This window comes from Clupea harengus, chromosome 5 (genome assembly GCF_900700415.2).
Source record: "Clupea harengus chromosome 5, Ch_v2.0.2, whole genome shotgun sequence".
NCBI lineage: Eukaryota > Metazoa > Chordata > Actinopteri > Clupeiformes > Clupeidae > Clupea > Clupea harengus.
In genome coordinates, this window is record NC_045156.1 from 9,920,187 (window position 1) to 9,933,201 (window position 13,015).

At 42.7% G+C, this 13,015-nt stretch overlaps 1 protein-coding gene across 9 annotated transcripts in view; it reads left to right on the top strand.

Annotated features, from left to right (window-relative positions):
* The window catches only part of LOC105909843 (band 4.1-like protein 1), a 92,136-nt gene extending 79,982 nt beyond the window's left edge, over positions 1-12,154 (top strand). For 5 of the 9 annotated variants that reach the window (XM_031567636.2, XM_031567640.2, XM_031567639.2 and 2 more), the window contains 8 exons: positions 1,998-2,048; positions 2,869-3,258; positions 4,274-4,402; positions 5,129-5,206; positions 6,148-6,207; positions 6,800-6,895; positions 7,318-7,398; positions 7,616-7,738. In XM_031567636.2, coding sequence (XP_031423496.1) covers positions 1,998-2,048; positions 2,869-3,258; positions 4,274-4,402; positions 5,129-5,206; positions 6,148-6,207; positions 6,800-6,895; positions 7,318-7,398; positions 7,616-7,738 — 1,008 coding nt within the window. Of the gene's footprint in view, positions 1-1,997; positions 2,049-2,868; positions 3,259-4,273; positions 4,403-5,128; positions 5,207-6,147; positions 6,208-6,799; positions 6,896-7,317; positions 7,399-7,615; positions 7,739-8,561 lie in introns of those variants that run through there. The other 4 variants (XM_031567638.2, XM_031567642.2, XM_031567644.2 and 1 more) reach the window with 4 other exon arrangements.
* Positions 12,155-13,015: the final 861 nt, after the last annotated feature.

Sequence of the window (13,015 nt, forward strand, 5' to 3'; positions counted from 1 at the left end):
GCTCTCTGCACTTTTCATGCTTCAGTTTGTGGCTGTAGTTTATGAAATAACCCCCCTCTCTCCACGCCCCTTATCCTCTGATTTTCCAACCAGTCCACTGTTTTCATCCACTCAAACTTTCAAGGGTTGCAGGACCTTTACCAAAATACAGTAGACTTTTGTTAAATAAAGGCTTCTTATGTTACTGCTGTGCCTCTGAAGTTGGTCTGATTTCATATTCGTCTTCGCAAATCTGCAAATAGAGAAGTGGGCATTATTTGGCCAAATTGCAAATGTATGAAAAAATGGTCCAGACTGGCATACATCTTAAAAAGATGTATTTGAGAATACGCCGCAGTATGCTGCATTCTCTATTTCTAGTGGCCTGTTTTATTTATGCTGCTGTGATTCTGCTTGGAAAGAAGAAAAGAACGATCAATAAGACAGTACCAATTGGATGACACTGAGAAATATGTTGTTATTGGTGTCTCTTAGGTGGCATCTCTCTCTTGACCCATCTGGTGTGCATCAAGGCCAGATTCATTTTAGTGTCAGCTACTGATGGAAAGCAGAGAGGAGCTTAAAAGCACCAATCAGTGTTTGTGCTCAGTTTCAAAGCGTGACTACCTCAGCCCAGAAACCAAGAGCACTGTAATTTCACCGTCGCAGTAATTAGACACGATCCCCTTGGAACGAGAAGAATTTGAGCCAGGCTGGAATCTGGCAGCTTAAATAGTTTCTCATATTTGATGAGAGTCAGGATGCTGGCATGTAGCTGCCAACCGTCGTTGAAAATGGGTGGCAATGTGCGAGCGGTGGCACTGAGAGTGGTGGGAAGCCTGTGAGGTCGAGAGCGAGAGGGTGGGTGAGAGCGAGAGTGCCTTGGCAGAAAATAAGAAGCATATGAGGTTAAGATCACCTCGATTGCTCTTTTGATTGCTGTCGCTGGTTCAGAAGTGGCGGACGTCACAGCTCGAAAGAAAACCGCCCCTCTTGGCATTTCGACGTTAAAGCTAAATGGAGCTGGTTAGTAGAAGAAACGGTTCGATTTGCCCTTTGGACAGTGGATGTCTTGTGAGAAGGTTTTAGCTGCCAAGTCCAACATGACAGCATGAAAACGCTCCCTCGGTGTGAAACTGCTGAATGTACCCACTATTAACACAACATAGTTCATTTTTGCCGATATTAACCTGGCAATGAATTGTGAATTGAGAATTTAATTTGTAACGTACTGTATTTGTTCCACATGGGCAAAATATTCTCAAAATATTTCACCAGTATGTAAATATTCTGTGAATGAAAAAGCCCTTCGTTTTTCAGAATACATTTTTTTGATGCAGCAGTCCTGCAATAAATAGAAAAGGTGAATCAGAACAGTTGTTTTTATAATCATATATCTGAAAAATCAACATTTTGGAGGCATGTATGTTGTGTCTATGCATTGCTTGCCACGTTCACTGAATTGAATGACTGCAGCGATTCCATTTTCTGTGTATAGGACAAACAATGCAGTGGGCAATCATATTCCATCCATTACTGCATGGCATTTCTTTTTTCTGGCAGCAAAACAGACATACTCTTCAGGTTTCTGGTCTTAGAAAAGCAACTCATTCATGATTCAGTTATTTTTTTAATCTGGCTTCAGCATGGTTAAAGAATGTATACTCTGTCATCAGCCTAGGCCTTTATTATTATTATTATTATTGGGAAAAATTGATAAGTATGCAAAGAACCTTTAGGGTGCTCAAGGTGTAATAGAGAGAGAAAAAAACCCAGATTGCGAGAAACGCAGGGCTGTATTGAATGTATGAGTGAGACAATGCCTGTGTTAACAGTAGGTTGTCACTCTATAGTATAACCATACATTAATACTGTGGGGGCCAGGAGGCAGGTTCTTGAATCATATTGGATACTGTGCTAGACGTCCACACCTGGCCTCTCCAATAGCATTTGTCTCATGTCTCCTGTTCTGTCCCTTCCCCTGCTAACTACAGTCTGCTTTTTCTTTTGCCCCACAGGAGCCTCTGTCTACCCCTGCGATCAATGAAGAACAGCTAGCTGAGGCTAAGGTCTCTCATTTTATTTGACTTATGACTTGTGTCTGTTGTTTACTGTTGCATGTACTTGCTGATCAGGCTCATTTTCCCTGCCTTCCCTTGTACCTGCGTGTGTCCATCTTGCCCCCTGCTTCTTCACCCTGACACCTTCTCTGATCCAATCCCATCTCTGTTCACAGTCTCTTCTTCTTCACTCTTTCTCTCTCTCATGTGCTTGCAAAGTTGTATGCCAGTTGTAAGTAGAATCGGACAGAAATGTCTCTCTGCTATCATTTTCCAAAGTGATACAACGGAAATGTTAGCTTAGCTTCTCACTCATCCTGTTATCGTTTCCTATCAGATCTTATATCTGTTTGATATCTGTTCACCCTTCTCTGTAAGTTGTGTTTGCAAATTTAGATGGCATTTGAAAAAATTATGTGACAAAAATGTTAGCTTCTCCTTTTTCATCCTGCTGTGGTTTCCTATCAAATCCCAGCAGTTATTTGTACAGTTGGATAGCACAATATAGCTGAAATGTTAGCTTGGCTTGCAGCTTCATGCATCTCACTGCTCTCTGTGATACAATGAGATTGTTGTGGTCTTGAATTACAAGCTCTTGAGAAAGATGATTTCAAACTTGAGAACTGGATGTGTAATTGTAGTTTTACCTAACTAGCTAACTAGAAATTCAGAAAAAGTCTTACCTTGTCATTCCGAAGACCCAGTCGTCATATTTCACCCACTCATCACCTTCCATGACACCCTCCCCATAATGGCTACACGGGCACAGGAAGTGACACGGGCATGGCCTGCCCTTTCTCTGTGTACCCCCCTGTCTGACCACGCACAGAGGGAACCCTGGGATAGGCGACCGATCTCGGCCTCCGACCTGGAGGAGCAGGAGCGTGACCGCGAGCATGAGCGCGAGTCGGTCTTCATGAAGGACGCGCTCCTAGGCATCGAGCGGAAGTGCTCCAGCATGACGGTCAGCTCCACGTCCAGCCTGGAGGCGGAGGTGGACTTCACCGTCATCACCGACCTCCACCCGGGCACGGAGGAGTTCTCGCGGGGCTTGAGTGAGCTGGCTGAGAGGGGCGGAGGAGGAGAGGGGCAGCCGGAGGTGGGCTGTGATGACTTTGAGGAAACGTCTCATTTCTACTCTGCCCGCCTGATGGGGCAGGATAAGCCCCCTGTAGAACAGCGCCCCCTAGAGGAGAGAGGACACCACGAGGTAGACGCTGTAAGCGTCTGATTTTTACATCTTTCTTAAGCTTCATTTCTGGGAATTCACCCCCCTGAAGATATTTCCTGAGCCATTCAAGTTTTGGTCTGTTCATCACTGATCCTGAACCTCAGTTTTCTTTTCCTTTTCCGTTTTCAAAGTAACTGTTTTGTGTTCATACTTTTTCATTTTGATTTACATTTGGTGTACTTTTTTATTCATTTAAACAATTCCACAGTGGAGCCAGTCCAGTTCCCTGTAGTGTCACATATGCTATCCACACTCAGCAATCAGGGAACCCCTCTTTCTATTATTGATAAGTCTTCCCTGAACTATTTACTATTCAGCGATGGATGCACTCTTCTTCAGGCGCCACTGCCCATATGGTTGATATGCACAGCGTCTGTCACTGCTCTCTATGTAGGTTACTCTAGAGTCATCTACAAAGCAAAGCAAAGCTCCCTCGTTGTTGAGTGTGGATGTTTTCATTTGGAATGATTTTGTTATTCATGTTGTTTTTGTTATGGTTAAAACCCTTATTTTTGTTTGTTTTTCGCATTTCGCATGTTATCACAAATACAATTCCATTTCATATGTTTCTATATTATTTATTTTATATTATGTTTTATTTATTTATTTATTTATTTATGTATGTATAATTTATTGTCTTATGTTTTAATTTTTCATTAACATTTCCATTTAAGTTGATCTGATATACTTTATTGGGTGAACTTGAAATGTGTGTATTATAAATAGTTGTCAAGTGAATAGGAACAATGGTCATTGATATTGTAATTGTATAAAACCATACCACACACTATGCCTGGACCTGAAGGCTAACTGGCATGCAGAAGCATGTAGAGAAGCACAGCACATCCTGACGCTTCAGCACCACGGCCCTAAAATGCAATGGCAGTCCTTTATACACTCCTTTACGCAGGCCTGAACTGTCTGTTAAAATGGCTATAGAGACGTGGAGTCTCCCATCAGTGTTTGATGTTTTACGGAGGTGTATGTCTTGTTCTGTCGCCAGCCTCCTGTGGCAAGGAAAGACCCTAATGCTGTGAGCATCGCCCACTCGCTGCGGAGGGCTGAGGTCAAAGAGGAGCCCCATTCCAATGGTGCAGAAGTGCCCCCCACCATCATAGACATCTCAGAACAGGTACACATCTCTACGCCATTTATCATGATGACAACATTGTAAACGCATGTTTCGTTAGTAAGCGTTGAAAAGATGTTTGAAGAATTTGACTGCTTTGCCATTTTATCGTTTTGTAAAAGTTCTGTTTGTATATGCATAGTGTAGAATGTGCTGTATGACATTTATTTATGCACTGATAATCATGACACATTTCATTCTGTATAATTAGAAGGGCTTTTGGTTGATTCAGTTTATAACATAGTTTTTTAACCGGCAAATGAACAGTATTTGTAGAATAACTTCCTAAGCCAGGGTGGATGTTTCTTTAATAACAGCTCCTGACTGTATGGGGTGAATAATTATGTTAGAGGGGATGACATAATAGGCTTGTTATTGCTTGATTAGAGTATTGACACAAAATTAATGAGACCGATGAAAGAGAGGGGGGCCTTCCATTCATCTCCTGGGACATTGTTTTGGAGCCAGAGTGTCCCCACAGGTGCCTGATTAAAATGTAATTACTGTGCATCTGCAGTGCCATTCGTCTAAGCACAAGGATGAGTCAAACCAATAAGCTTTGGAGGTTGTCTTTGAAGGCCACGCTAAGGGAGGAAATCACATTCTCATTAATGCCAGTGGACATTAGGTGTTTTTTTTTGTGCCCTTCTTTGCCCATTTGCCCTTGTGTGTCTGGAGCCTATTTGTTAAGTTGATGTGTGCACTGCGCTGTATGTGTTTGCATTGCAGCAAACACAAGGTGAAGTCAACTGCATGGAGACAAAGTTCTCCAGCACTGACGACACTCAACCACAAGAGGGCGACATGGTATGGTTACCCCCGCCCACTCTGAACTGAGAGTTTGGAAAGGTTATGCCAGTGCTTTTGTTGCATGAGCCAGGCAGCGCCATATGAGGTGTCTTTTTAGCTGTGAGAGGTCTTTTGTTTTCGCCACAGAGCTCTTTGGAAAGACTAAAGCTCTGCATGCTTGTGCTTTTGTGTCACTGATACATTTCTGGGCGACGCATTCTCAAGAGAATATAACTCCTGGGGTTAAAACAATGAAGGAACAAAGCAAATCAAACAAATAAACAATCGAAAAAACATGTCCTCAGTATATCAAAGACACATTCTTTTGGCAAACTGAAATGAAGTGTTTCAGAAAGGTATACCATGCTTCGCCCTCTGGGTGAGCTCAGGCGCACAGTGTCACGCTGTGCTGTAAGAGCTGTGCTGTAAGAGCTGTGCTGTAAGAGCTGGGTATATCAGACCACTTGCCATCTTCTCTCTATCTGCTTGTGTGAGTGGACACACAGTGTCACGCTGTGCTGTAAGAGCTGGGTATATCAGACCACTTCCCATCTTCTTTCTATCGGCTTGTATGTGGACACTCCACATTGCTGCATATCTCCTCTCCAAACAGTGCTTAGAGGCTGTGAAGAATGCTGCTTTGCGCAGTCTTAATCCCTGCAGAACAACCTCCGTGAAGCGGTGAGGTGACGGCGTCTGCTGTTTATGCAGAAGCGTTCCAGAGCCCACACAGAGAGGGGAAGGAAAAAAAAAAAGTTTTTACTGCTTTTGGAAGAGTGCTTTGCTGCATTTCTGTCAGCCTTATCACTAGCTTTGTTTTGGCTCAAGCTATGAGCCGAGAGCTTTCACAAGTCTGCTGCTTGCCCAGTCTGATGATAGAGCATGATGATGATAGGGTACGACTGTGCAATGCGTGGCGGGTGTGTGACTTTCCAGTCCTGCCCTGTTGTCTGTTTCAGAGCCAGGAGGATCACGGAGACAAGGAGGCTCCTCCACCTAGCAGAGAGAATGGGTCTCCAGTGAGTGCTGTGCCCTCTTTCGGGACCTTGCCAGCATGTGTCATTTCTATGAATGCCACAGAATGTCTGTCGTTTGCCGGCCGTCTGTGTGATTGGTGCTTTAGGAACCCCTGTGGAATGAATGGGTTGTTGTTGGAAGAAGAACATAAATACAAAAAAAAAACAACAAACCATTTATTTCATGTTTTTTGGGCTCTCTTGTGTTTTTGTTGGGACCTGAGTTGGAGGGTGAAGCATTTTGATTTTCACGTAATGACAGTGTTGTTGTTGAGGGGATGATGTTTCTGGCAAAGGAGAATTTATTTTTTGTCTGGAACAAATAGCAGCAGTTTGTGTGTGTATGTGAGTGTGTGTCTCAGTGTGTGTGTGTGTGTTAGAGCAAGAATTAATTTTAGTAAGAGAGAATGAGAGGGTGTGTGTATGACAGAGAGCTTTTGAATCTGTGGATGTAAGCATGTTCTTGGCTTTTGTGTGTGTGTGTGTGTTGAAGAATGAATGTATGTGTTATAACACGTGTGTGTGTGTGTGTGTGTGTGTCCTTGAGGCAGCTTGCCGCTTGGTCGTCACTCTGTGCCTTCTGGTGTCTCTGCAGGTAAAAGCAGGCTCTCTAGGGAGAGACTCCGCAGTGTCCCCTCTCACTGTCACCACGGAAAATGTTACCTCAGCAACCACCACCCAAGTAACCAAGGTAACAACTCCCTGTGTACCCCCAGCGTTTCCAACTTCAGGGTGTCTTGATTTGTTTGTTTTTAGACTCCTTATAGACATGTAAGATGTGAGGACATGTACAGTATGTCAAGGGTAGAGGCATCCTAGGTACCTTACATTTATCCTAATTAGAGGCTGTGTCTCTCTGAAGCAAAGGCCTTATCAGTAATTAGTTTTACTACACCAACTGCTTTGCAAATGTCATGTCACCATCACACATTTACCCTTGTGGGGGAAAGGGAGAAATACCAAGTACCACAACAAGATCATTCAACGCATCTACTTCACCTCTGAACCCAAACACCTCTTATCTATGCCTCTAGTTTGTGCTCTTCTGATACCTATAGCATCTGCTCTCCTTTGAACTCCACTCACCATCTGTCATGTCATGTTCATCTCCAGACAGTGAAAGGGGGTTACTCAGAGACCAGGATTGAGAAAAGGATAATAATCACAGGAGATGATGACGTTGACCAAGATCAGGTAAGCACGCACAGCACACTACACTAAGTGGAAAGACAACCAACACTGCTTAAACACTCCAAATACCTCCCCTCCAGTCGGGCATTCAACACACTTCCATTACAACTTGTGGGAAAAAAAATGCCTGAATATTTTTCATTTTTATTACGCTGAGCTCTTAAGCCGTGGCAAAGACAAAGAGGCAAAGTGACAGGTTTGAATTATCGCCTCTTTCCAGGCACTCGCCATGGCGATCCAGGAAGCCAAGCAGCAGCACCCTGATATGCTGGTGACAAAGGCGGTGGTTGTTAGGGAAACAGAATCTTCAGAGGAGAAACACAGGACGCCGGAGGTGAGTTAAAATGTGATCTCCATATGGAAGAGCTCAGCATCGTGCTTTAGAGGTGCAGCATTACTGAACCAGGTGATTGACAGGGTGGACTGAATAGTTTGAGTGAGGGGCTGTTTGGCTGCAGTTTACTCTGCAGTCCTCATACATTTCTGTGTATAATAATTGAACATGTTATTGTGTTAGTCCGGTAAATGCCAGGTCAAATGTCTGGATTTTAAAATGAAATTAAATCAAATCAAAATCGCACAACAACCTTGATACATTTAGAATGAACAAGAAGTCAAAAGCACTTTTCCTGTTTTAAGGTAATGCCTGATCAGTAGTAAATGTCAGCGTTTTGTACCTTGACCTTTTGGTAAATCATTGTTTTGAAGCTGAATGTCTTCATGGATATTAGTACCAGTGCGTAGCCAATGCTAAATCCAATCTCCTAGACAGGAGCTCAAAAGTACCTGTCGGGCTCAGATCCGGCCTCTTTCTGGGTCAGGTGTGGCACAGATGAGTTCCAGAATATTCTGGCATGTGATCTGTAATAGGCCATTCTGACTACACAACCTTTTAATCACAGACAGTAGCGCTGGTCGCAGGCAAGTCATACTACACGAATGTGTGTGACGAGGACTTGATAACTCAGGATAACTTGTCTCAGGATTTCCCTCAGGATTTTACACTACATGATTTCTGTCAGGGGGGCGGTTATGGAAAGTCCGATTCACACAACGGTAGTGTTTGGAAAAGATGCTAGTTAACTCTGTTTAGCTCCCTGGCCACGTTAGATGTGTGTTCAGTCAAAGTGTCCTCATGTAAGTGTCTGTGTTTTCCTCCTCTGTAGTCCTGATGACCTGAATCAGCTCCAAGGATCAGGGACGGGACACAAACCCTTCAGGGTCCTCGCCACCACCGCATCACAACCTCCAGACGATTAATCACAATACAACGCACCAACAATACCCACCAAACCACAGGGCCTGCATCCAGAAAAGACCTCACCCCACCTTCTCCCTCCCTCTACTCGTCCTCAGCCTGGCGCAGTCTCCGTGCTATTGTTCCTCCAGCCAGGAGCGAATAGGAAAGACTCTCCGACCAATCATGTTCCTGCAGCCAAGCACTCCAAGCACTCCATCATGCAGCCTCCATTCATCCCGTCACTTCACATCACGTCACATCCATGTCCTCTCGGCATCTGAAATGTATCTGAAAGTGTTCACTGTCTCTCAATGAGTTTGCCCATTGTTTATATAGATTTGGATAGAATACTGCTTGCTGAATACTGAATACTGCACTATTATTAGGGAGGGGTGGCTGGTTGTGGAATCCAAGACAATTCCATAGAGCAATTGCAATTGCATTCCAATAAGAACAGGTTCATGTACTCTACATACAGTCTGTCTTCATCTCCAAGTGTTGTCCTATGTGTGTCAGTATGCCATTATACACAGCTTTAGCACTGGATTGTCCTGTTGAGTCTCACAGTCAGCAAACTGCTACACACACACACACAACGACACACACACACACACTCACAAATACATCACTCTTCTGAAACAGATGGAGGTTACAATCATTATCCCAAAAAAATAATTATAATGCTGATGAGGACTGAGCAATTTGTAAATATCTTACTTTCTCCTGAAAGTAGTTACAGAGATAATCATCCATCACGCTGTCCTGACAGTCTTGTTTGAGGAGTGTGCTGGAGGTGTACAGTCGACCCCCATTCAGGAGGGTCTCTAGATCGTTGGCCAGCCTGTAAATGCCTGTGAACCAGTGAGACACTGTATTCTACTGCTGTCTTTTTAGCTTTTTAAAGATTTTTTTAAACTATAGACTGTCCAGTGCAATATTTGGTTGTAAATGACAAACATGTATCAATTATACGGTCACTTCCACACATGCATGAGTCAAAAAAATGTTAAAATAGCCAAGGAGAGTGAGAGGAGGGGGGGGGGGGGATAAGAGACAGTCTTGTCATCTCTAAAGGTCCATGACACTTGCCCCAGCGAGGCAAGATATGCTGTAAAACACTCTCTCAGAAAAACAAGTTTAGATTGTGCATGTCACAGCTGTAAAGCGAACAGAAGAAAGAGTTTCATACAAAGACATGACGGCCAGATTACGCAGGCACTTCTACTGTATGTTATTGGACACTCCTCGCTTTGTTTGGCATATAGAATGGTCTAGGAGGGTTTGGGGGCAGTTGCCAGGAAGATTACGTAGATGCAGACACTGTCATTTTTGCTTTTGAAGAAAAGCTAATGAAAGGGAAAAAAAAAAGGATATTAAGATCTCTCTCTATCATATTGTTTGCTCAATTTGCATTTGAATAGTTTATTCGCAAAGACAGGTATCTCCATTTTTGGGAATTTTCATAAAGAATATGTTTGAGGTTATGTTTGAGGTTGTGCATTCCAGATGAATGAGAACCTGGAATACACAATACAAAAATTTGATATATGAAAATGCATAAAAATGGAGATACCTGTTTTTTGCAAATAAACTCTTCATTTAATCGTTCATGTTGCCATTAGTTGAGCAGACAGACAGACTGCTATATAGTGTAGGAAATTCTCCCAGCCAACAAACACATGGTCTTACAATAAATGTTTTATCTAATAATACTATTTAAATGTGAGTTTTTTTATTTTCTATTTTGAAAATTTAAGTTGTTTTTAAGTTATGGTGTATGAATTTGATATTGTATTTATACGAATGGTGAATGTGAGGCGTCTTCTCCCCTAGCATAAAACTCGAAGCACCTGTTATTTCACTCTTTCTATGGGCGGCAAAGGCCTGGATTCATAGTGGCACATGAGCATTTCAGCACTATAATCTTGCCACAACAGCCAGGTGAAGAAGTCCGTAGATAGAAATATTAGCTGACAGAGGCTTTGTGTTCATCCCTGTCTGGTCAAATCTATACACGGGTAAAAACAAATTCTTTGCCTTTCGGAAAATGAAGCGTAATCAATGTTGGATGAAAAAGAATGAAAACAACTGCTGGAAAATACCCCCTGTTATACACTATGCATTCATCCCAGTGTAACAAAAGAAAAATACTTTGATCAGACGGCAGAAGATGAAAGATAACAAAGAAAGATACCCACAATATGCCTCTAAATATGCCTTCCTTTGAAATACTGTGATTCATACTGCTGACGATATTTGCAATAATTATCTCTCATTACCATCTTGCTAAGTAAGAACCATAGCAATGATTTCAGTTTAAAAGATGAAACTGTGAACAAAAAGGTTTGGGGAAAAAAAAAAAAAAAATGCTTCACTGGAAGTGGTCTAAATTGGTTGAGTGGAAAGAAATGTATGCATGCGTTAATCTCCGTAATCACAGATTTACTTAAATTTCAGCCCAACATATGCTGTGTAAAAAGCGGGACGGCTTCATGGCTCTAGTTTACCTACTGTTCAGTGCTGTCTCTGTGAACTAGTCTACTAACCCGCCATGCTTATTTGAGTTTGATGTTTTTAATGTTTGCCTTTTCTTTTCTTTTTTATCTTTTCCAATGACACTGGAGTCCTTCATTGCCTTCTCATTGATTTGTGGGCAATGGGGTTTTTCTCTTAGCGGTGACACTGCCAGGAATCTCTTTGGATTCTCTGTGGTGTCGCATTATTGGATAATCCCTCTTTAACTTGTGAAAAAAAAATATGTTTACCTGCTATAAACTTGGGGAAGGAGTTTTCTGTTTGTACTTCTGGTGGTGTGTTGATGGGAGGACTGGCTAAAACATGTTTGGCTTAAATCTCTATCCAGATATTTATTGAATTTACATTACCTAATATATTACTTTTTTTTTTAAAATTGTGATGGCAGATGTCTTGCCATGGAGATTATGCGATTTCCTACGAGAGACAGCACAGGCTCTAAATGTAACGCACTGTAACTACACAACTGTGAGTGGCATAGCATTGTCATAGCAACATTGGGTGCCTTACCATTTCAAGAGTAACTGCCGCTGGAATGGAATGAGATATTCCAATGAGATATTTATTATTACATCCTGACCTTGTTATGGCTGGTCTTCGAGACTCCCAAATGTCACGCAATGGTAAGGCAAAGTGCCTTCATTTCAGTGGGTCTGAGAATTAGCTGACATTCATTGTTTAAGTGACAGTCCTACGGCGCAAAAGCACCCCCAGACAGTAGGCTGCTGTCTCTCTCCCTCTTCTCTGACCTGACAAGTGCTGGTGCATTAACTGATAGAGAGCAGATTGTGAAGGCTTGTGCTTGGTGCATGGCATGAGGTATTGAAAACTCTTCAATTCTTTAGTGCTCCTCCCTTCAATTCACCCTTGCCAATCCACTGGCTTTACAGCGCCCCCTAGTGCTTGATGGTGTGTTCTTGCTGTATTTGCATTCAATCTAAATGGAATACATGCATACATTAATAAATGTCTCAGTTAAAAATGGAATGTCTCTTGTGATTTGCTCAGCATGTGGTGGACAGATTATATGAGAGAGGGATAATTAATTCTGCATTTGCTTTCCACAGACATCAAACACTCTTTCCAACTCAATTTTCAGACACAGGCAGTCATAATAGTATGCTGAAGGACGTGGCCTGAACTGACCTCTCTCTCACAGACTCTCTCTCTCTCACAGACACAGTGATTCCTAATGTAGCTTAGTTGCACAACACCAGCTTAGTACAGCAGTCAATACTTATTCATTGTGAGCTTTATTGTGTCTCTTTAACATTAACAAGAAAGGCATGGGAAATGGACATACTATAGCAAGGAGGCTAGCATCTGTTGCTAGCCTGTCTTAAGGGAGTGAGAAGTGAAATGTACACACCGCACAACAGCACATCTGAAACCAGGGAAGCATTCTCATGGTGTTTGGGGTGAACATGGCCAATGATGAACTTGATTTAGCCTGTCATTCTGGGTCAGCAAGATGCTATTGCACTTGGGCCAACATGGGTGTGATGACCCTGGATCAACACACATAAACTTGGACCGATCAAGAGTGCACCCTTGCATCAGATAATCAAAGGTGGTCATTGTGGCCCCAGCTCAAAACATTATCGATGCCTCTAGGTCATGACCAAGAAAGATGATACGCCCCCTGCTGGATAGGAGTGGGATAGAGTTCATGGTTTACATGTTACTGAGAATGCCTCAGGGCTGACTTCCATTGTTGGTCAGCATGGCCGAAATGCTCCTCTCACTTGGCTAGGTCATGATAGGTATTCGACGGGTTACAGACTTGTAGTGCCATCTAGTGGTAAATAAGTCAAATAGCAATTTGTACTCTGGGCACTACTCCAA